The 25537-nt window shown below is 39.9% G+C and overlaps 1 protein-coding gene across 3 annotated transcripts in view; it reads right to left on the minus strand.

Annotated features, from left to right (window-relative positions):
* NHSL1 (NHS like 1) overlaps window positions 1–25537 on the minus strand; it is a 119757-nt gene that overhangs the window by 11182 nt on the left and 83038 nt on the right. For 2 of the 3 annotated variants that reach the window (XM_070417771.1, XM_070417773.1), the window contains exons 3-5: window positions 20752–20876; window positions 8979–9171; window positions 4434–4565 (exon numbers count right to left, since the gene is read on the minus strand). In XM_070417771.1, coding sequence (XP_070273872.1) covers window positions 4434–4565; window positions 8979–9171; window positions 20752–20876 — 450 coding nt within the window. The remainder of the gene's footprint in view (window positions 1–4433; window positions 4566–8978; window positions 9172–20751; window positions 20877–25537) is intronic. The other variant, XM_070417772.1, reaches the window with a different exon arrangement.

Consider the following 25537-nt stretch of genomic DNA (forward strand, 5'->3'; position numbering starts at 1 on the left):
GAAAAGAGCTCAAGCAGGGGCTTGCTGAGTGATGCTGGTTGGGCACCCACCAGCACCACCGCTCACCGGCAAGCACGCTGGTGGTGATGGGATTCGGGAGCCCTCCCTCCACACCCCACATTAAACCCCGAGCGCAACTACAGCCTTGTGCTCATCCAAACAGCAAAGCACTTAACTAAAATGGCAGCCATGTTCCTGGGACAAACCACAAGAAGATGTCACCCTGTGGAGGCAGGCACCCAGCACAAAGCCCTTCCCTTCACTGTGCTGATGGAGAATCATTTTTGCACTCGTATCTCTACCCAACAGGATCCGTTTCCTTCTCCTTCCCCTCTGCCAAGTACCCACTCACTAAAGATACACACAAACTCACACACGCATACTCACACACGCACACTCACACACACACACACACACACTCACACATATGCATATAAGGTTTTCCCTTAGAAAGAGCAGGAGCAAGCAAGAGGGCAGGAACAGAAGAAAAATCCACTTTGAGGAAAGAGAAACAAAAGGCACACATTTTGCCATTTGGTACAAGTATAGAAGGTGGGAGCCTGGCTGTATGGCTCTATCAGTTTGTACCAGTTTGATTCCAAACATTCAAGATACCTAGTCTACTCAATGATGGGATTTAATATCCTCCCCCCCTCCACCCCCAAAAAAATTATAGTAGTTTTTGCATGGGATCAATGGTAGATTTTTAACTGTCTCTAAGGCCCATAATGTCCTACTTATTTCAGGTTACAATTTTGAATGTGAAACCATTCTAGGCTTCTGAAAATGGGAATATAGCCACTTCTTCCCCATCTACAGCCAAGTACAATTTTCTTATTAAGATAACCCTATTTTTCTAAAGACCTTTAAAAATGGAAAAACTCATATATATTTAACAGAGAGGCCACCAAAATTCTATTCCCAAAATAGGTCCTCCAATATTTTCACACTACAAAAAGTGTCACAATATTACAGATTCAGATGCTACATTGATTAGAATTAAAGATCAAAACCAGACTACAAAAGAGAACTACAAACAATTATAAACAATCAAATGCTGCTAAAAATATTGATGGGATTTATCTGATTTAAAAATATAGTGTAAAGAAATAATTATGTATATATATTTTTTTACTTATTATATAATACTATAAGGGTTTTTCAATTTTTAAAGAACACATGTAACCAAGATAGAAATCTACTAGTTAATTTTAAGGTTTACATAGGATTTTTAAAAAGTCTTACCAGCACCTGTAACTAATATATTATTGCATGTCAAGTATAATTGAAAAATAAATCTTAAAAAGTCTTGGCAGGTCTTTAGTAATGTTTTTAATACAAACTATCAGGAATTATTCAGAAGGAGATTCCTTTAAATGAGGCTTTTTCTGCTTGGGAAACACATATTGGGATAAGTTCCAGAAATAGCCAATATAATTACACATCAACAAAATAATCCTGAGTCTAAAAAATAAAAGAAACCTCACAATAGAGAGTTCAAATATATTTCAATGGATGTTTAGGATAAGATTAAAGAAAAAATTAAAATTTTATCCAATTTATTTAAATGGAAGGCAACAAATAATAAGTCATCAAATATGCTTTGGAAGTAAATAGAAAATATCATAACCTTGATTTTAAAGTGTTACATATTAGCTAGTCTCTAGAGTCCATTTACGTATTTTGAAGTAAAAGCTGCATATAATTAAGCATAATATAAATATAACTCTAATTCTGGACACACCTCTGGTTAGATTTTTTAAAAATCCAAAGCCCTGGCAACCTGGGTAGTGTTTAGTGGACAGGACATCTAGAAAATTCCTAAAATGAATAAAGAAAAAAATATGATTCAATTTTTTCCCCTAAATGTTACTGTATTCAAATATTATTTTTCCCTTATTCTATCCACCATTCCTTCCAACTAGTCTACCTATAAAACTAGTCATTGTGCCCTGGCCAGTGTGCACAGTGGTTAGAGCACTGGCCCTGCACCAAAGGGTTGTGGGTTCGATTCCCAGTCAGAGGCACGTACCAGGGTTGCAGGTTCAATCAGGGCAAGTGTGAGAGACAACCAACCGATGTGTCTTTCTCACATCAATGTTTCTCTCTCTTTCACACTCTCTAAAAAATTAATGGAAAAAATATCCTCGAGTGAGGATAAAAACAAAAAATAAGAGTCATTGTCTAATTGTCTTTTTTTTTTTTTAAATAGTTCTAACTTAGATATAGCTGTCTCAGATGACCTCCAGCTGTGATCCAGGTCATATCATTGACTGTGCAATGACATCAGCTGCTGCATATCTGGCAACAATCACAACATTGATGATATGGGGAAAGCTATTTTCTTTCCTCCAGCCTTAAGAGTGGTTCCATGTCACATGCAAAAGAGAAATAAACATGAGCTCCAGGGGCTCAAACATTCATTTAAAAAATATTACAATGACAGAAGATATGAGTTACCAAGCTGGCCAAATCATTCCAGTGAAGTCAAAGAGGCAAGTGAGGGATTGGCCCATACTGGTTGGCTCAGTAAAAAAAATGATAAATGTTCATAATTTTGAGGTTCTAGAATTCATATTACATGCATATATAGATAATTTATACTGAATACTTAATGTGCATGTGCATCTTATCTGGGCCAAACTATTCTTACACCCTTTGCACAAAGCCATCCAAAACCTAGCTTTCCAACCAATTAAAATGTAACCTACTCTTGAAACGTCAACCTTGTTATCTTACAAAGGGTCTATCTTTAAAGTTGCTCCTTTTGGTTAAGACACATCTCTTAAAGATCAGTTCAAATACAAATGTTACCTGAGTCCTGTAAGAGATTAGCTCATTAAGCACCCACCGAACATACATGTACATATTAATTTCTCAAATTAATTAGCCGTCATCTAAAAGAGAAAAAAAAGTTTGAAGGAACGATACAGGGGGACTGGCCACTAAAAAAAGCAGCATGTGGGGGCATGAACCAAAGGCAGACCGCACAATCCTGTGGGTGTAACCTTGCCTTTGTTCTAACCCCTGTGTTATGGGATAAGACGAGCACCTGGACATCATCTGGGTCACTGGAGCTACCTAGAGCAGAAGCAAAGCTCTGCTATTCTTGTCTCGTTGCTGCAGTCTGGAAGGCAGAGCATACATACTGGGGAACTGAATGGCAGTCAAAGAGGAAATGTCACGTAAAGAATGAGCAGGGGTGCTGGAAAAACATAGGAACAGTGTCAATAGCCCCTGGAAGCTGAAATGCTACCTCAAAGTGCTAAAACAGGCATACCACTATGGCTAGGATACATTCATTTTAACTAAGAGGAAAGTTCAGAAGGAAGAATTCTGAGTTTCTAGAGCAAAACCTTTAACAGTAAATGAAAGTAAAAACATCAGGTGAAAGTACTCATAATGAAATAAGTCCAGAGGTTGGCTGAAGAGAAAGGCATGTTTCTAGAAGGGTAGTATTAAGTTCCCTACAGTAATTACAATAGCACCTATTATGCTCAGACTAGTACCAGATACCGAGGGCTTCCCTTATATTAATTCATTGAATCCAAACAACCCTCTCTTGAATGAGGAAGTAGACTCAGAGAGGGGAAGGAACCAGCTGGAGGTCACACAGAGAGTTAGCGGCAGAGGGCGGGTCCAAATCCAAGCAGCCTGGCACCAGAGTCCCTGTGCTGACCCAGTCTGCCTTGTTGCCTCTGCAGACATTCCTGATGGGCCCATTAAAAAACAGAGAAGAAGTGAAGATAGAAAGAGGAGAATGAAGAGATTATCCACAGTGTATATACAGATAAGCAGAAACAAATGGATAAGTGAATAATGAAGTAAACAACCTCTCCACTAGCTAGTTTTTTTGTTTGTGTTTTTTTTCTGTTTTTATCACAGGTTGAAAAATACTGACTCAAAATCTATGAAGTTGTTTCATTGGAAGTACAGAAATGCACTATCCAACCTAAATGACTTTTTTTCTATCATACTAGTAGTTACTAATTATCCCCCACTGCTGTCTCTTTGATGACAATGCCACCGATATTGTCAGTGTAACTAATGAAGTCCATTTTCGTAACTTGAAGTTCTAGAATGAGTTTTCAGTTTTATGAAAACTTTAAAATCTAAATGAAAAGTAAATTCATTGTGGCAATTCCCCACTGTTCAAGGTACATGGAGATGATGGCGTAACTGTGAATTTCTACCATCCCAGTGAACAGTTTTCATATTAACTTCTCATCTTACCTTGTCACCAAAATTCAATACATCATCTGCATGGGGTGTTAAGATTTGTACCCAGTGCCTCATTCAGAAAAGAAGCTGGCCCTTTGGGGCACCGAATGGCTATCAGAATGTATCGATTTCATAAGCATCACAGATGAGGTTAGCACAGGAATGCTGAGCAGCAATGAGGGGCAACAGAATACAGTTCTGATGAGCCATACCTAGCTCCTTGTGTATGTTGTCAGGGACTCCTGTAATAGTCTTTCTCCTTTTGACTTTCTTCGGTCGTCTTACCAGAGTGTCTGTGTAAATTAGAGACCGCCGAAGGCTGGCCTGGCGATCGAAATTCTCCCCTAATGTAGAGTAGTAGAACAAGCAAAGCAATGTTATTTTCAAGCAAGCTGACACCATGCACTTTCTTCCAGAAGCTTGTTGTCAAATGCTAAGAAGGTATTAATAATGATGTTAGCCAGTCATATGGTGATGAATGAATGCTGAAGGGCAAAAAAGGAAGGAAAGCACATTATCATCATAAGGCTCTTATCCAATTTCTCTGTGTGTGTCCTTCCAAAGGAAGCACCTGGATCTCATTTCCAAATGAGCTGGAGTGGAAAATGCAAATTTGTTAACAACACGCCAGAAGAGTGATTCTGCATTATTTTAAACATGAGTCATCTGGGAAGTGTTTCACATAGGTCCTCTGGTCTCAAACATCACTCATTACATCAGCGTGCATGTGATGATGGCAATAAATGTATCTTAATCATTCAGTCAACTCCAGAGACCATCACAATGTCCCATCCTATGTGATGAAACAGATAACTTAGTCAAGAACTCTCAGATGAAGAGTTTTTCTTCCAGTCAAGGAGGCCAACAATTTGGACAGACTGCGGAAATGAGCTGTGGTGTGAGATACTATAATGAAAAATAAAAGCCTTATAATGATAAAGTACTTTTACCACAATGAGACCCAGTAGCACTGCTGTTGTTAAAGCTGAACTGCTTTAGGTCACAGTCACTTGTAATAGTGGATATGAATTTAGATATTCAGGTAATGCTGCAATCAATCCCCAAACGTCAGATCTACAGGACTTCTTTCTCTTGAGAATGTGAGCTTGTGTGACTGACACACAATGGGAAAACATTAAAAAATAAAGTATCAGTTTTTGATTGGTCTGCTTTACATGACTTGCCAGCTTAATTAAAGAAAGCTTTATAGCACTGACCTTGTCAAGTGGTTATCTCCTCAAAAAGAGATTTTAAAAATACATATATACACACAAATTATGTACTTCCATCATTCTTTTGTTGTGAGAAAAGTATAAAAGCATTCTCTCTTTTTAGCAATATTGACACATTCAAAGTGGGTATTTTGTGAACAAGGTACTTTCTATTATAATAGCAATAAGTTGTAAATAAAACTTTATCTAATAAAAACAGACAATAAAAGAGCTGAATGATCAAACTACATTTCACCTACTAAGGAACAAACTTCAACTTGAAAATGCTTGCCTCTTTGTTCCTAATGGAGGAAAACAGAAACCACTGAGAGAAGACCCTGCAACACCAGAAGGTACCATCGCTGTAACAAACGTGTCGCTCTGTGCAACAACATATAAGGTGTTTGTAAGTGGCAAGTCATGCCTTCAATGGTCCATTAGTTCCCTGCAGCAGAGCGGAAAATACTTCCTTGTATCAAGGCATTAAGAATGGTTAAAACATTAATAGATAGTTGCATTTAGTCTCCAGTTTTGCTTCCTAAAGAAAAACAAAAGATAAACCACTCAAGCTCCCAGGAAATTAAGAAACAAACCATGAGGATAGACATCACCATTAAAGATGTCAAACTCGCCCTAGCTGGTTTGGCTCAATGTTCAGAGTGTTGGCCTGTGGACCAAAGGGTCCCGGGTTCGATTCCAGTCAAGGGCACATGCCTGATAGATTCCCAGTGGGGGATGTGCAGGAGGCAGCTGATTAAAGATACTCTCTCATCATTGATGTTTCTATCTCTCTCTCCCTCTTCCTTCCCCTCTGAAATCAATATAAATATTTTGGGAGAAAAAAGTTATCAATTAAATAAATAAAAATAAAGGCGTCAAACTCTCCATCTTGCACTGTTACCTAAAAGGACTGTGATCCCTGCTGGACTATACATTTCTTGAAGGCAGAGCCTACGATTCATGTCAATGCCTGACACAAAGTAGTTATTCAGTAAATACTAAATATTCAGTAAATATCTGAGAGGAATTGAATCATTCTCTTTCACTGAAAAATGGCATTAGTCAGTCATGCTTACTACTTAGAAATAAATTTTGCTGGCTCAAACATCAATACAAAGTCAGTTTGTAAAAACTGCTTAAGTATGTTTACCCACTCTTACTTTCCAGGTGGAAGAGTTGTTATCCCACATGGCAGATTATGAAACATACTCATATATACATTTTACTTTAAACATTTTTTTCTCTTCAACATTTGAAACATGCTGAGTCCCATAGAACTACAACTAAAGGGGTTAAATTGGTTTTCAAGCTTGCAGCTCATTACGCTTATGTTCTACCTCTATGCCTGGCGGGTTTTACTTTTGATTTGAAGTAATATATTTGTCAGCACTTTTCCCCCAGCTGAACCTTACTGAAAATCAAACTAGAAGGTCAATGTTTACCCAAATAAATGAGCATTTGACAATTCCCAACAGGAAGGTACATTTTTATGGCAGTTTATAAGAATAAATGTATAAGAACAGTTCTTCAAATTGAAAATGTCATTTAAATAGTAGGAAACTGTCTAACCCATGTCAATTCAACTACTAAAAGTGACAATTTTTAATTTGAAGCCTTTTTATACCAGAATTATAGAAAAACTACTCCCTTTATGAAATATATGTGTGTGTGAACACATGTATCCAGAAAATGGATCAATACATATGTAATTAGGAATTATATTTAATTTCTACATTTCTAAAAACATTAATCACACAAAAATAAACTGCATTTTGATATAACTCATATTGCTCTTTTTTTGGTCATTAACCTTTCTTGTGTGGCATTCTGAAGGCCTCCTTCTAAACTTTATGTAATTCATATCAAACGGGAGAGAATTAAAGCTCAAAGAAAGGACACTGTCTCCTGTTGTGACAATGCATTTCATTGTAAATAATTCATTACTCCTAAAATTCTAGTTACTCTGCTTTAAATTTACTAATGTCACAATAATATATTTTATCCTAATTCCATTATGGATTGTCATATTTCATAGCACAATCTATTTATAATATTATTCCTTAGGCATTTAATCATATATAATTACATTTCTGCTGCATTTAATCAATCAAATAATGTAATGCATATTCTTACAGAAAATATGCACCTATGTATTTCATTGAGCAATAAACATTATACTTTGTTCTGAAACATAGCTACTTATAATAATAATCTTTAAAAAAACATGATGTCTAGGTGAACAAGAATCACATTCAGAAAGATCAATGATGTTATCTGCAAAGAAAATGGATTAAAGTGCCATGATATTCTTCCTTTAAGGCTTATGCACAATAAATGTGTGAAATGCACATGGAATTTAAAATAATTCATGCACTTTTATTACATTTCTCTGGAATTCAAAATGAGTTCTAAAAGTAATTTTTAAGTGCAAGGTTTTTAAAAATTCTCCAATAATTATCAAAATGTCATTAGTCCTTTAAAAGTTAACCAATGCCATGGCAAAAAGCTTTCTAATGGCAGTCAACAGCAATAGTCTCAGAAATGCAGCAAGTGTGCTATGGTTTTCACCCTAATTTTTAATGAAAACTTATCCTACTGGTCACCTGATTTCTTTTAGATTCTAGCCCTGTAAGCTCTGCTTTGTATGGACTGATAATCAATGATGATGATCGGTACTCTATTTCTTTCTAACACACAGTCCAATGACTGAAGCTATTAACTCTTAACACATCTATTTTGCACTGTGTACATGCCTACCAATGTGACAAAACAGGAAAATTTTGTTATTTTTAACAGCTCATCTAAGTTTGTGAAATATTGACTTTGAACTTCATGTACCTTGTAATTTGTCACCTTTAATTATCACAGGTGATTAAAACTTGACCATACTATTCTAAAAGAACTTGAATTTTACATGTGGCAACTAATATTTATATTCTAAAAATTTATATTAAAAATGAACTTTTATTTGAAGATTGTAGAATTCAAACTTTAGGGATCTAAATATAACTTTATCACCCTATTGAGTTTTTTAAAAAATATGTTTTATAGTTATTATTGTTAATTCACTTGATATTTTTATTTTACCTGAGAAAACAAAAAGGTAAAATCTATCATTAAGAAATACCACAAAATTGTTATTTCTTTACTTTTATAAATATTACTTAAAATAGCCCTTTAGGAAAAAAAATAACACATAATTTTTCTTATCCAAAATCACATTTAGAATATGTCTCCATATAATCAAAATACTTTTTAAAGGTAAGTCCATTTAAAAAGACAGGCTTTAAATGAGTGGCAGGACCATGGAGTTCTTCCACATCAGTCTTTGGTGACACAGTCTTCTAACTTAAAAGCAATAGCTATTTTACATGTACACGCACAAATATGTTTTAGTATTCCCTTCATTAAGCAAAGGAATATACACATATTTCAGCTTTCCCTCTGATGCATAAAATGCTAAGTGCATATGACAACAACAACAACAAAAAGCCACAGCCATTCTCCGGAGTACATTGTGAACCTTGTCTACACAGCGAAGCATACCGGTTATGTTAATAGGAACCACATCAGCCTGGACTGTCTGGGCGTGCAGTCGCATCTTCTCTTCTGGTGTTGGCAAGGGAAGAGACTGGGCCCAGTTCGTCTGAGTATTAAGATCAGGGAAGTCACTTGAGGTTGGCGTTTTAGGTCTCCTGATGGAAATATGTCTTTCCTCTTCCGAGGAGGAGATAGAACCCTGTAGGGGGAAGCCACAGTGTGTAAAGAGCTGACACAAACATTTTTTTAAAAATTTAAACTGATTTGAAGCAAAAAACAAACAAACAAACAAACAAACAAACAAACACCTGGTTACATTTAGGAAGAGAAGCAATGGTTTGCAAGAACTCTGCTCAGCATCCTGAGCATGACCCGTAATATTTATGATTTGCAGAGGCCAGAGTCCCTAAACCATGACTGCGAAAGGTTTTGCTGACCCACAGAATCTTAAGTTCTTCCTGTTTCCTGTGGTCAGAAGATTATGGATTCAGTTTAACATAAGAAGCCCAGAGACACAACACGGCTGTGACCATCAATTTCCATTTTTATTAAAATGTAGTTTGGCTCAAAATAATTTCTAGCCTCAATCTCATTTCCTTTAGGCTCTGGCCTCAAGGGACATTTCAAAAATGATAGAGCTATTGTTGTTCGACTACTTGTGCTCTTCTGAAACCATTTATATGGAAAAATATCCGTGTGAAATTGTTTACTTATACGAAGCTGACTAAAGCTGTGCTCTGAGCCTTATCAGAATTCCATGAGAACATTTCTAGCAGTGTCGGTTTTGATACAGATTAACATCCTAACTGGAGACTGTCTTTAATACTGTTCCTCCCATAACATCTTAAAAAGTGTAAGCAAGAAAGCTGTTTTGGCAAGCATCTGATGATGGCCCCATGGCAACTGGGTTGGTGAGAAGGAAGCTCCAAGAATTCAAAAGAAATACACTGTGCTCAGGCACAACAACAAAAAGGGGTAATTGACTTTTGTTGGGCGATGGCAGTTTATAAGAATAAAAGTATAAGAACAGTTCTTCAAATTGGAAGCATTTAAACTACCACCTATGAAAACAAGGCACTGAAAAGAGTTTTACTTAAGAATAAAAAGTCAGTGAATCCTCCCAAGGGAACACCTATAAAACCAGGACCCAGGTCACTTCAGCAGTTCCCCTCTCCCCCAAAGCAAGGGTGACTGCTGTCCTGACTTCTAACTCACAGCGTCCTTGGCCTGTATTGAACTTTCTGTAAAGGAAAAGTTCTGCAGGTCTCTTTTGTGACTTCTTTCACCCAACATTTCATTTGGAAAGATTGATACTTTTAAAAAAAATACATATTTTTTATTGATTTCAGAGAGAAGAAGGGTGAGGGAGGGAGAGAGAAACATCAATGATGAGAGAAAAATCACTGATCTGCTGCCTCCTGCACGCCCCCTGCTCCCCAAATGGGGATCGAGCCTGCAACCTGGGCATGTGCCCTGACTGGGAATTGAATCGTGACCTCCTGGTTCATACGTCAACACCCAACCACTGAACCACACCAGCGAGGCAAGGATTGATCTATTTTTAAAAAGCATAAGTTGATGCCTTTTTGGATTAAATACAAGTTTTTAAGAGGACATCAATAAGAAATCTATAGAAACTTATCATTTAGAAATCTCAAACACTTAGAAGAGAACACTGTCATCACTACTATTAATGAATTAACCTTCCTACACAATACCTGTATTTATTCTACAAGTACCGCACTCCGAAATCTGAAGAGGGCTACACAGAACAGATGAAAATGGTTTGGCGTGTTAGGGATAGGGTCTTACGTGAAGAATCCAAACACCTGAGTCTACTCACTTTATAACTTACAGTCAAGGGACCTTTAGGCTGTCCCTAAATGTTGAGGTCCCTTGCTGTAAAATGGGAATATCCTGTACTCTTAGGACCTCATGAGATGATAAGTGTGGAAATGTCTAGGACAGTTCAATGTCATGGCCATAAAGGTGGTGGTCATATAAATGCGACTTCACGAAAACAAAACCATGGATTGACAAGTACCTGCACTTTTCTTTTATTGCAAGACCATCCATAATAAATGCATTATAGAAATAAAAATATAAATTATATAACTAGACATCTCAGTATTTTATACTTTAAATTCTTAATGCATACAATATGTAAAATGATAATCTACTTTCTTTTCCACCTACAGAAACTATAAAATGTCTGTAATTAAATAACGAACATACTCAATTGGAGTATATGTTACTGACATCTTAATCGTGATACTAAATTACACCATATCCATTCATGTTTGATCTGACACTGGTTACAGCTCCTACAGATCCTGAAAAGACAAAGGAATGTTTGAGTCGGCCGCAGCAGCTAAGCCAGGCTGACATAAATCAATTATTTCTGCCCCCTCTGCAGCTGTGCTACTCTTGTTAAGTTTGATTTATAATACAGATTCTGTACTCTTACACTGTAGCTACACATACACATAAATTAAAGAAAATTTTGAGAATTTCATATCAATTTGTATAAAGGTCACATGTCTGAGGTTGAAGCTTAATCTAGTAAATTAAAAGGTCACTCCAATTTTCTGACATATTTACATAGAAATAATTCCCCAGGCAACCTTGAAATATAACACAAATTTCGAAGGCCGTAAGAAGCACATCCTAACTGAAAGTTTTAAAAGAAAGGAAAGCTTCAGATGGCCAGAGAATAAACAGCATGGTGACATCCTGCGGAGAGGGTTCCTGTTTCGTGTGACGTCCGCTGGAGGGACCTGGAGGAACTCAGTTCTGTGGTTTGCATGCGTCTCAGAGGTGCTCATCAGGCCTAGTAACCTACTTTTCTTTTAGTTGTCAGAATCGATAACTATCACAATGGAACGGTACTTCAGTTAGCTTCGTTACCATGGGACGATCACCAGGGACAGCTCCAATGTGACAACTGACAAAGATCATCTGTTTTGTAAAGTGCTCCCTTCATTTCAAGAAAATTTCCCAGACCAGCAGGGCACAGGTAATGTTACATGCAGAGTGACTGTTGGACAGTGCTACAACCTACTGAAGAAAATTTGAAAACCAGGATGGTATGACTTCCAAAATGACCTGACCCATGCCTCCTAGTATTTATAAATGCAGCAGGCACACAGAGAAAACCTCCTGCATCTCAATGGCAGAACACAGCACAAGTACTCCATTAAGACAGACATGGGAACGCTCCCGATTACTACCTTAGCCTCTTCTCTGGCCTGCACGCTTCTGTCCTTGTTGACTACCCTCGGGTACTCCTCCCCTTCCAATAGCGGATTTCCCACACCACAGCCAGGTCATGGTGCTCCTCCTCTCAAACCTCCCAGATTCTTACTATGGCCTACAAAACCCTACGTACGTGCTCTATGAACTGGCCCCCTGCCAACAATGACCTCATCTCCAACTAGTCTGTCCCTTGTTTATTCTACCCAGTCACATCCTCCTCCACGAAGTTCCTTGTACACATCACGCACACTACTGCCTCATGGCCTTTTTGTACTTGTTGCTCCCACCACTTGAAATGTCCTTCCCTCAGACATCCACACAAGTATAACCTTCTTATTCCTCAGGTGCTTAGTTTAATCAAGAGTCCGCTTTCTGTCGAGGTCTTAGCTGTTCACCCTACCTAAAATTTTAACTCCTTCCCAAGATTTTATATCCCCTTTTCTGCTTTCTAAGCTCCTCTTTAATACACACATATCACCAGTATACACATATTTTAGTTACTTATCTTGTCTCTCCCATGAGAATGTAAGTTCTAGGAGCCTTTAAATCGGAACTGTAAGAGAGTTATGTCAGAATTTTGAAATAGCTCTTTGTACAGTTTGGCTCAGTGAATAGAGCATCAGAACTGTGGACTGAAGGGTCCTGGGCTCGATTCTGTTCAAGGGTACATGCTGGGGTTACGGGCTCAATCTCCAGTAGGAGGCATACAGGAGGCAGCCAATCAATGATTCTCTCTCATTATTGATGTTTTTATCTCTCTCTCCCTCTCCCTCTCCCTTCCTCTCTGAAATCAATAAAAATAGTTTTAAAAAATAGAAATAAAAAAGGGACCACCATCTAGTAACTGATTTCTACATGGCTTTCCCAGGGTTACAGGCTTTAAAGGAACTGGTACCTCATTTAATTTTCACAGCACTAGCCTCACTTTACAAATAAGAAAGTGGCCTAAAATAACTTTACTTCTGGAAAGGTCAAAAGTGGGCAAGTGGAATGGAAACCCTCAGTATAGGGTGAGTTATTTTTTTAAATACTGAGTTTGAAGTTGCCTTGCTTTCAGAACTTAAATGCAGTTTTTAAAGCTGTTAATTGGTCAATAATGTTCACCAATAGCCCATAATCTGGTCCTGGAAGGAACGTAGAGTCACCAATAAAACTTAAGAAACCACTACTCCTCGTGTCAAATTACTTAATTCAAACAGGGTGATCACCTGCCCCCAGAGGTGGTTGTGTAGATTCTGGATGCTGGCAGACCTGCATTTCAGAGCCCACCAAGTCCTGCTGGAAATCAGGCAGCCTCCCACCAGATGGACAGTGGAGCCTGACGTACAGTCTCTTTGGCAAATGGCCAAGTTACCAAAGAGTAGGCTGAACTGTGAAACACAGATTAGCCCAGGCTTTAAAAAAAAAAATCTGCTATGTTTTTAAAAATTGGAAAATATAATTATAAACAGCTAAATCTAGTATTCACTTAGCAAGTATTACATAAGAATAGACATTGAACCGATGAAACAACATAGGACACTATTGAAGAGGACACCAACATACATTCTAGTCCTTTTAGTCTTTGGTGATTTTACTCAAAATTATATCTCTTTTGGGTTGACTCTTGGTTTTGAAGATTCTAGATAGTTTTATAAGGTGTCAAAACCATTGTAGTCTTTCTTGGCTACATGCTGCTTCTACTCAGACCAGAGAGATCCTGACTTACAATTGTTCTCTCCTTTTCCTTCCCCCATCCCGGACCCAACCTCAACAACACAGAAGACCAGGTGTGGTGGACATGGATCCACACAAAAGCACAGTTCATGGCCCTCCCAGCAACTCCATGATCTGGCTGGGAGGTGGTTTTCATACCCACGTTATTAAGTAACTAATTGTTCCTTCTCTCTTATTTAGCATATTAGTCCCTTTATCATAAAACCTAGAACTGTCAAGGACTCTAAACTTTCTTACCATGTACTCCATGTACTGAATTAAAATAGTTTGGATTTAAACTATCCCATATTAAGCGATCTTTTCCTCAAAATAATGAAAATAGGTAATTAGAGTATACATTTTAACTGATATAGTAATTTCTTATTTTAATGATCTTTTGATTAGAGTAAATCATAGATCCAAAGTATATAGTACAACATAATGAATATTTAAGAACTCGCTACCCAACCCACGCTCATAATACTACCAGTAATTGCATCCACCTCCATGCTCCTCCCTGCATCCCCAGAGGTAACCACTCTCCTGAACTGTGTGTTAATCATTCCCTTCCTTTTTTTTTTAATAAGTGTGTATAAATATGCCTAAATTAGATGTTTATATTTATTTGGACTTTTATAAAAATGGTATCATGCTCTTTGCACTGTTACTTATTTACTTGTTATTATGTTTCTAAGACACACGCATATTGTTGTGAGCCTGCAATTCACTGGTTTCACTGGGGTACTCACTGCATTCTAATATCACATTTATTTATCCATTCTTTTTTTTTCTTTATTAAGGTATTACATATGTGTCCTTATCCCCCCACTCCTCCCCCCCACCCCCCGCACTCATGCCCTCATCCTCCTGGTGTCTGTGTCTATTGGTTAGGCTTATTTGCATGCATACACGTCCTCTGGTTGATCTATCCTTTTATTGACTGCCTTTGAACGTGAGGGTGGTGCTATTAATAATTACACAGGACAGCAGCTGTAAACCAGAGTTGTCCTGAGAAAACCAGAACATGTGGTTTATAACTCTTTACAGTTGAGGAAACTGAAGCTCACGAGCAATTTAGCCAAGACCGCCACCACGGACAGGTGGGAAAGCTGGCCCCGACCAGTGCTCTCAAGCATCATGTTATGTAAGCCTCCGGCATTTGCAGTTACAGAGCAAGGCTGCTATCCTTTGTATTCTTCAAAGTCCTCCTTTGATTCAAATATCTCTTATCCTGGAAGGCTAAAACAGACCCCGAGATGCCAGTTCAAAGAATAACAGGAAATAGGAAAGAAAACTTCAGTTTCTATCAATACTATTAAAGCCAACTGTTTATTGCCATAATCCAGCCTCATTTATCTGTTTGGGGGTGAATTTTACACAAGAGATTGAGTAACTCATGACTGACATGCTTTCTGCTGAGACAATGGGGCCTCTATGAACATTTCTGTGACTCGGTGAACATATCATCAAATATAACCTCCGACAATGGCAGTTGGAGAAATGCCCTATCAACTCAGGATGTATTTTGGCATCTATAGCTGAACTTCCTTCAAATACCTGAATAACCTCTTTAGTAGTACCTGGCACACAATGACAACTGAAAGAACAGAACAGAAATGTCAAGACTAGAACAACACTAAAGTAATGATTTACTCTCTGATTTTGCGGAAGAATAAAAAGTATTTTGTGGATTCCTACATCCCTTTGCAGACAGCATTTTTCATGCAGCATGTTTAATATTTAGATGATGTACAGAACATACATAGTTGAAAACACTTCAAACAATTTTTTCTTGTCACACTACATCACCACTTTGAAAGATATATATGGATATCATTAGCAAAATACCTTTCTTCATACCATAAACTTGAGGTTTACTTGGCAAATGCTTTGCATTTATTATTCTAAAATAATTATCCAGAATAAATAACCAGAACAGATGTCTTCTAGGTTCTCTCTTCTAATTTATATGTTCTTAACCTTCACCTTATTAGCAACTCTCATTTTAGGATAGGGCTTCTGTCCTAAACACATAACAAACGCTTAGTATTTGTTGAATGCGAGTAATGCGTTTGTTCTAAGCACCGCTTTTGATGTCAGAGCATCTGTAGCCTAAACATTAAACTCATGTGTCCCTTCTACAGACAGTCCACTGGTCTCCTCACCTTTCATCTCCATCCCACGCCTATCTAGGAAATACAAAGAAAAGGGTTTTCCCAATAGAATTTTCCCTCCTATCTGACTTCTACAGACTTTGTACTTAACAATGACCCCAACTGTTAGAGCCACTACTAAGAACATGAGTTGTAGTTAGGGGCCTTGGTCTTAACATGGAGACCATAAACTGCTGGCTGGGAGCCCTTTATAGTTACTGGATTCCCACCTGATTTCAAGCGCCAACTTGATCATGTACTAAATCCCATGCAGACTAGGGTCTATTTCTGAACTTTACATACTGTTTTTAATGTTTGGTCCTACTCGTCTGTATATTCAGAGGCCACACTGGAGTAATTCCTGACTCCATGGGTCAGCACCTGGCCACTCTTCCTTCCTCACTGCTCTTCAGTTGCACAGCTTGTCCAGATATGAACCTCAGATCAGCCTCTCCAGTCCCTCCCTCCTCCTTCCACCCCCCAAATAACTCCAAACCAAAACAAACCAACTGCTCAAGTTGTTATTGGTATTGTGATAATGTTATAAATTAACATGGGCAGAATTGAGAGCTTTTTGATATTGAGTCCTCTAATCTCAGAGCATATGTTTTTTCATTTATTCAAATCTTATTTGTGGTATTCTATAGTACTTGAATTTTTTCACATAGATCTTATCCTTTTAAAAAAATATGTTTTTGTTGATTTTAGAGAGGAAGGGAGAGGGAGAGCAAGGTACAAACAAGTGGGAGAGCTAAGGCTCGAAATTTGTGGATGGAGCGAGTTCCTATTCCATCTCCGTGCTCAAAAAATCCGTATCAGATGTTAAACTGCTGAGAAATGATAGAATAAGGTACTTCTTATGCTTACTAGGACATGCCATGTCGTGTGTGTGTGTGTGTAATCATGATCCCTGACTTATTTCCAACAGGACAGGAGCCTTGCTTTCTAAGGGCCAATGACCTGTCCACACTCTCTCGCACGTTTGGAAGAGGCTGCTTGGAGGGGTCCGTGGCAATGCACCTAAGAGTAGAAACTCGTTCACAGAGACTGAACTTCTCTCAGGTGTGAGCATCTGGGAACTAAATAGCTGTGTGAGAACTTAGAAACTACGCTTCCATTTCCCAGGAAGATCTTAGAATGTGGTCTTGGAATGCCGATTTGCACCGGGGACTCTGCATACTCCCTAGGCTGCACCCAGAAACCACCTGTCTCTCTGGGTCCCACTGTAAACTAAATGCTCCCCTTCCCTGAGCACCACAGAAAGGCTGAAGTATATCTAGATTTTTAAAATCTCACAGATGAAGGAGATGGACAGATACTGATCAAAGGGTACGGGCCTTCAGTCTGTGATGAGCAAGCTCCTTGGGATCTAATGTACAGCACAGTGACTCCAGTACATAATACTGTGCTGTGTACTTGAAATTTGCTAAGAGAACAGACCTTTAGCGCTCTCATCTCTCTCTCACACACACGGTAACTATGTGAGGGGATGGATGTGTTCATTAACCTAAGTGTGATGATCATTTCATAAAGTATACTTTTGTCAAATCATTATACTAGATACAATTTTATTTGTCAATTATACTTCAATGAACCTGTAAAAAATTTTAAATCAAAACAACACCCTCATGATATAATTCATCTTCTGATTTTTTTTATTTTTCTTACTTATATCAACAGAGAAAAAAAATAGGCTTTTAAAATTAAAGACCAGATCAACTTTGAAATAACTGCTTTCCTATTATAGTAAGAAACTTTCTTTGTGTATTTTATAGTTTCAAAGGATTAACCTAATATGTCCAAACACCTTTACAGAAATAGGAAAGACATCTACACTAATAAAAGAGAAACATGGTAATTAGCGTACGACTGCTACACTTCCCATTGGCTAATCAGCATATCCTTATGCAAACTAACTGTCAGCCAAGATGGCGGCTGGCAGCCATGCACTGAAGCGAACAGGGAGGCTTGCTTGCTCCAGTGATGGCAGACTCCAACGTTCCCCGTCTGATTTGCCGGCCTCTCAGCTGCAACTCTAAGCAACTATGTTGCAAATATAGAAGCTAAACAAAACCCTAGAAACCGGCTTTCAGTCAGCAGGGCTTCAGCCAGCCGGACTGCAACATTGTATCAAATACAGAAGGTAAAGGCCAGAAACCTGCTTTCAGCAGCGAGGCCTCAGAGCTAAAGCTGGCCCAGAATAGAAAAAAGAAAAAGAAAAAAAGGAGCAGTTGGGAGCTTCAGTCACCCGCCAGCCTGAAAACAGCCCTCAGCCCCTTAGCCAGACTGGCCAGGCACCCCAGTGGGGACCCCCACCCTGATCCAGGACACCCTTCAGGGCAAACCAGCCGGCCCCCAAAGGGTAATATGCCTCCCGGCACCAGGATCAGCGTGACAGGGGGCAGCGCCCAAACCCCCTGATCGCCCTGTGGCTCTGTGTGTGACAGGGTGCGGCGCCCCAATGCCTCCCCCCCCCCCCCCAACGGGCCCTGCTCTGTGTGTGACGGGGTAGAGCCATAACCTCTCCATCGGCCCTGCCCTGAGTGTGACAGTGGCGGTGCCCCAACTCCCTGAGCGGCCCTGCTCTGTGGGTGATAGAGGGCGGCGCCCCAACCCCCCTCCATGGGCCTTGCTCTGTGTGTAACGGGGTAGAGCCATAACCTCCCCATTGGCCCTACCCTGAGTGTGACAGGGTGTAGCGCCCCAACCCCCTGATCCGCCCTGCTGTGTGTGACAGGGGGGAGCTCCCCAACCCCCTGAGCGACCCTGCTCTGTGTGTGACATGGTACGGAGCCCCAACCCCCCTGATGGGCCCTGCTCTGTGAGTGACAGCGGGCAGTGCCCCAACGCCCTGATGGGCCCTGCTCTGTGAGTGACAGGGGGCAGCGCCCCAACCCCCTGATTGGCCCTGCTCTGTGTGTGACAGGGGGTGGCGCCGCAACTTCCCCATCGACCCTGCCTTGAGTGTGACAGGGGGCGGTGCCCCAACCCCCCAATCGGCCCTACCCTGAGCGTGACTGAGGGTGGCATCGCAACCTCCCGATCCACCCTGCTCTGTGCATGACAGGGGGTGGCGCCCCAACTCCCCAATTGGCACTTCTCTGAGCCCTACCACGGGCTGCACCTAGGGATTGGGCGTGCCCTCTGCCACCTGGGAGCAGGCCTAAGCCAGTAGGTCGTTAACTCCCGAAGGGTCCCAGACTGCGAGAGGGCACAGGCCGGGCTGGGGGACCCCCCCTTGCCCCCCTGAGTGCACAAATTTTTGTGCACCGGGCCTCTAGTCCTATATAATAAAAGCCTAATATGCTAAGTGTCTGGTTGACTGGTCAGCCGTTCAACCAATCAAAGCATAATATGCTAATGATATGCTAAGGCCGCTCAACCACTTGCTATGACTTGCACTGACCACCAGGGGCAGATAGTCGACCAGTTGCTATAATGTGCATGACCAGTAGGGGGTAGACACTCCGATCAGTAGGTTAGCTTGCTACTGGGGTCTGGCCAGACATGCCCTGGAGCCCTCCTGTGGTTCTTCCCTGGCTGGCCAACCTCCTGTGTCCCTCCCCAGTCCTGATCATGCACCGGTGGGGTCCGTCGGCCTGGCCTGTGCCCTTTCGCAATCTGGGACCCCTTAGGGGATGTTAGAGAGCCGATTTTGGCCAATCCTGCAGGCCAGGCTGCGGGATCCCACTGGTGCATGAATTCATGCACTGGGCCTCTAATTCTGTAATAAAAACCTGGGTCCAATCTTCACTAGAAAACCAAAAATTTAAGGTGTTAATTTTCTATTTTTGAACAACTGTTATCTACTTTTTTTCTCTGATGTTACTTATTTGAGAGAGGATAATAAATTCTAAATAATGTTCTCCAAACAATAGACTTTGATGTATTGACCTAAATTCCACTGAAATTTCTTAAGTTAATTTAAAATGGTTTTTAAAGCAAACCCTGTTCATCAAACCTTATTTGTTTAGGTAATTTGTGTCAGTCAACATTCCTTAATAAAATGAAAAATAAAACTATGTAAGTTAAAAAATCTCCATACATTTTTATTCTTTCGTGTGTATTTAGTGCTGAGAAATATATTTGTCTTAAGTAGTTTGCACATATCACAGAGGACGGCGTGAGAAAAAGGAATGCAGACACGAAACAGCATCACGAAAGCGAATTGCCCAGCGCTATCATATTAAGTAGAAGCACTGCCCATGCTGGATCCACCTAAGAGCCCTGCCCACTTGTGAAACAATGGCTTTTTGCTGCTATACTTAGAGCTCTTCTTTGTCATCTCACTAGGTTCTTGACCACATGAAAAAATCAAAACAACAGAAATAAGATACTTTATTTCTTTTACCCAAAAGAGAGTATTCAAAATGCACAAATATATTGATTATGCTCCTTTAATAACTTCTTTGGATAAGGAACTTTTTTTTCCAGGCTAATTTTAGCTTTTGAGAAAACTTACAAAGATAGTACTGAGAATTCCTTGTGTTCCCTTACCCAGTCTCCCTTAATGTTGATGTGCTGCAAAACCATGGCACACTTATCAAAACTAAGCAGTTTACTTGGGATAATACTATTAAACTAAAAAGCACACGCACTTTGTTCTAATTTCACTAGTTTTCCCACTTATATCCTTTTTCTGTTCTGGGATCCCATGTTGAATTTAGAAGCCTTACCTTCTGATCTGTTTCATCATCCTCATCTTGATACTCATCGCTGGGTGGACCGGAGCTGGCGAAGGTGGGTCCCTGGGAGTAGTACTGAGAGCTCCGGTAGCCATCCCGCCGCAGCTTATCACATTCTGCAGAGGGCACAGGACGGGACAGAAAAAGGGCGTTAGGAACCAGAATGCCTTTATTCCTCTTTATTGACTGTTTCTGGTAACACTTTCCCAGGCATAATAAGACTTCAAAACAATAATAATATTAAAAATGACTAAGAATTAGTACAGCAACTACTACACACTCCATGCCATGCTCCTATACTTTACAGGGACCACCTTCAGACCTCACAGCAACCCTCCACACCGATTTTTGACGCACAACAACTGCTTATGTAATTCCACATAAAAACCCACAAGCAATCCTCGTGCTAGGCTTGTATCCTAGACTCGTCAGCTGGAAGTGGCATGAGAAATCACTGGTGATAACGCTCTCATTTGTAGTTCTCATTTTAACTTTGGTGCCAAACAGCCTATAGTCATTGTGCTGAATTTAATATGAAGCTGGTGGCAGTCTGAGATGCTTGCCAGTCCACAGAGGAATGCCTGGCACCACCGAGTGGCAGGTAAACAGGAGGCCCGATGCCCTGGATCACAGGGCGACTGGGGCCACTGGCTGCTTAGAGACTGGGCATTGTCCTCAAGGAGGACCCACTGCACTAATTACTGTCATCAGTAGGGTGGGCGTGGCTCAGTGGCTGAGTGTCGCTTATGGGCCAGGAGGTCACGGTTTGATTACTGGTCAGGGCACATGCCAGGGTTGCAGGCTCGATCCCTTGTAGGGGGCGTATAGGAGCCAGCCGATCAATGGTTCTCATCATTAATGTTTCTAATCTCTCTCTTCTTCTTCCTTCCTCTCTGAAATCAACAAAAATACATTAAAAAAAAAAATAATAAAGCCCCAGGAGCTTTCCCACTACCCAGATGCCACCTTAGAGGAGCATTTGCCTTGCAAAAGTATTTGCCACGGGTTCCTTTAAATATCCAGCTTGCTAAAGGAATGCCAAATGTGTTTGCTTTTGGGAAAGTTTCCTCTTTGCACAGCTTTACAAAACCATGTATGTAAAAGCACAGAACCAAAGTAGGCCACCTTCAGAATTCCTTTCAAACACTGGGATCTATGATTCTTCTTCAAAGAGGAAACAGTAGTTGCGTTCGTACACGGATAAAAATTCTCCAACCAGGGAATAAAAAAACCTCACTCTCCTTAGCTACCACACAGTGGGAATGGAAAGTTTCCAATCCTGGGCTACAAATCAGAGTTTTAAAAAGCCCACTGAAATAGCCATGAGGCTCTTTATAATGGCAAGCTAGCCCTGGCCAGGTTGCTCATTTAGTTGGAGCATTGTCCCATACACCAAAAGGTTGTGGGTTCAATTCCCGGTCAGGGCACATACCTAGGTTGGGAGTTCCACCCCTGGTCGGGATGCCTATAATCAATTGATATCTCTCTCCTCCTTCCTTTCTCTCTCTAAAATCAATAAACACATCCCTTGATGAGAATTTAAAAACAAAACACAAATAGAATGCCAAGCTAATTTAAAAGTGCATATATAATCTAAAGATAGCAAAATATTATTACTTAAGTCACTTATGGGATAAATGATTTGTGGGCTGAGCTAGCAATCATTCTTACTATTGTGTAAAATGAAATTTAAAAAAAATTTCTGCAACTTCCAGAACATACCTTATTTTTTAATAAGTATTTAACTCATGCTAACCTAACTCTTTTCAATGAGAGATATTTTCCCATTTTCTCCAATATTTGACAATTTTTCTTAAAAAATAAATAGTACAACCAGAATCTATACTAGAGATACTGTTACATAGACCATAATTAGTAGTTTTCAAATGTTATTCTATGCAATTTGGGGATTCTGTAATTTTTTTTGTTAACTACCATAAAGCTAGATTTAAAAAAACAACACTCAAGCTCACCAGTTTTACATTTCATTAACCTGTGCTACTACATTAACTTTCTGTGGTCCTACAAAACTGGAGTCTCCTGAGGATGAGGAGTGCACCTTGTAAAACACACCCATAAACACTGTTACCACCTGCAGCCACTTACCACGTAATTCAAATACTTGCCACACGAAACAAAATACAAAGTGAAGGCCAAGGCCCCTTTAAATGAAGTCGTTCTGTTGTTCAAAAGAGTAGTTTCCCCCCCACCAATGGACCCAACAGTAAGTACGTTTGAAATGATAAAATTTTATTGTTTTAGGAATCTGCATTGCATTCTGGATGCCACGTCAGGTAATGTTTGAAGAAGATTCCCTTCCAAGGAAACAAGGATTCCCAAACTAGATCATCTCTACAGGTGATATTAGTTACGATATTCTCGAGAAGAATATTAAAATGACAAAAATGACCTCATACATGTTACATCTTAAAAGACCAAAATACTGGAAAATTATTATTCCTATGCTAAAAGCATAAAAGTCTTGCAATTATTAGTACTCCTAATAATAAACGGTGTGACACTGTTTGACCCTAGTTTAAGAGACAATGCCTCCTTTTATCTCAATGAAGTTTATGTCAGAGAAATGTTTAAATAGTAATATAACAAATGGGATATCAAATGAAAGTTGATGTTGGGTCGAAGATTAAACTAGGCAGTGTAAATATATGGCAGATCACCAATATTCTGAATCTTACAAATTTCCTGAAATCTAATAAACTCCTCAGTATCCATTGTCATTTATCTTATTCCAACTCTAGGGGAAATGTAGGAAAATTTCTCTTGTCAAGTTGCAACAGCTCTCAGTTTCTAAAACCGTGGCTTTGTTCGTTAAAAATGGAGTTTATTGTCTGTAGAGTGAGATATAAGTGCAAGCCATCATGAATAAACAAAGACTTTTCACACACTAAACGGAGTAACTGCAAGGCAAAGCAGAATTTAAAGCCGGGTTATGCCTGCAACTCCAGGTTAGAAACAAGATACTAAATGTAATAGAAGATCTGGCTTTAACGCATGCTCCTCTTGCAACAGAAATTAAGAGTAAAACCCCATTATTGTTCTCTCAGTGCTGCCTGGATAAAGGTGTCACTGTTCCCTGTGTCCTCTGGTTTCCCAACCACCAATTTCCTCCTCCTTCCTTACCTGTCAAATTATTTTCTTTAGTGCAAGAACAATGAACAAACATTTCTTGGTGGACCAACATTTGCAATACAGAAGGACAAAAATAATGTCACAGAACGAGATGGTTATCCAACCATCCCGGGAATTTAATACTGCTCTGGCTTCCAAACTTTCATGCAGCAAAGCTGTTCTCTGGGCTTTTCGTTTTAATATTTTAGACATGGTAAGAGAGTCTCCTGCAAGAAGCTTTAAAGAGTTATTTTCCAAATAATTGTCTCTACTGGAAACTCTTGGTGAACTTCCACTTTGTATGTTATGTTCTTTAATTTGTTGAATCAGCCACAGTGAACTAACAGTGGTTCTCAACCTTCCTAATGCCGTGACCCTTTAATACAGTTCGTCATGTTGTGGTGACCCCCAATTTCATTGTTACAAATTGAACGTAATTAAAGCATAGTGATTAATCACAAAAACAATATGTAATTATATATGTGTTTTCGGATGGTCTTAGGCGACCCCTGTGAAAGGGTCGTTCGACTCCCAAAGGGGTCGTGACCCACAGGTTGAGAACCGCTGAACTAGAATATGCAGCAGATACAGAGTTCCAAAATCTCAGGGGCTTAACACAACCAGAGTCTCTTTGCTGCACATTCTGCTCATCTCCTCATCCAGGCTGAGCTGGCAGGGGCTTTGCTCATCACAGTCGCTCAGGGACCTGGGGCCAGGCAGAGGGAGGCTCCACACCCACTTGTGCTGGGACAATCTGCATTTCACACCTGCTATAGGAACCTCTGCCGGAAGGACCCAGGGGTTACTTCCGCTACTATTCCTTTAGACCAGTGGTTCCCAAGCTTATTTGGCCTACCGCCCCCTTTCCAGAAAAAATATTACTCAGCGCCCCCTGGAAATTAATTTTTTTTAAATTTTAATAGCAATTAAACAGAAATATATATGTATTAATGTTTCTACCTTTTTCGTAAAATATAGTAAAGAAAGGTGTAAATTAGAAACATTGAAGTTTGAAATTATGAAACTATTTATTGAACTCAGAATAGAAAGGTAATACAAAAAAGTTAAAACAAATGCACCTGTGGCCATCACCGCCCCCCTGGATCGCTGCAGTGCCCATCAGGGGGCGGTAGCACCCACTTTGGGAATCACTGCTTTAGACAAAACAAGCCACATGGCCATACCTACCTTCACAGGGGCCAAGAAAGAGCAATCCTACCTCATAAGCAAGGGAGAAAATGAGAATATCCAAACACAACTCTAATAACTCTTACAAGCAGAGGAATAACACTGAATCTGAGATCTTCCAGATCCCCGTTACCATTCCCCCAACAGTTACTTAATGTTTTATTTCCAATCCCTGAATGAGGCTGAGAGGCTTTGGATGTAAAATATGCAACAGTAGTGACAGGCTACTGGGTTCAGGAGGCTGACCATGGGGGGACACTGCATGGAGGAGCCCCTTGAATGTCTGGAATCCAGACAGACCTGGCACCACCTACACCTCTGAGACCTCGGGGATATTTTTGCCTCCTGGAAACTCAGGTTCCACCTCTGTAAGCCTGGACGTCACTCCTCTTGGGAAGTTGCTGTGAGAATCAATCAGCAGCACGACCCAGGGTGCTGCTCTCCGAGGAAAGACTAGGTG

The sequence above is a fragment of the Myotis yumanensis genome, unplaced genomic scaffold (genome assembly GCF_028538775.1).
Source record: "Myotis yumanensis isolate MYYU_CA2020_CCGP unplaced genomic scaffold, mMyoYum1.0.hap1 SCAF_6, whole genome shotgun sequence".
NCBI lineage: Eukaryota > Metazoa > Chordata > Mammalia > Chiroptera > Vespertilionidae > Myotis > Myotis yumanensis.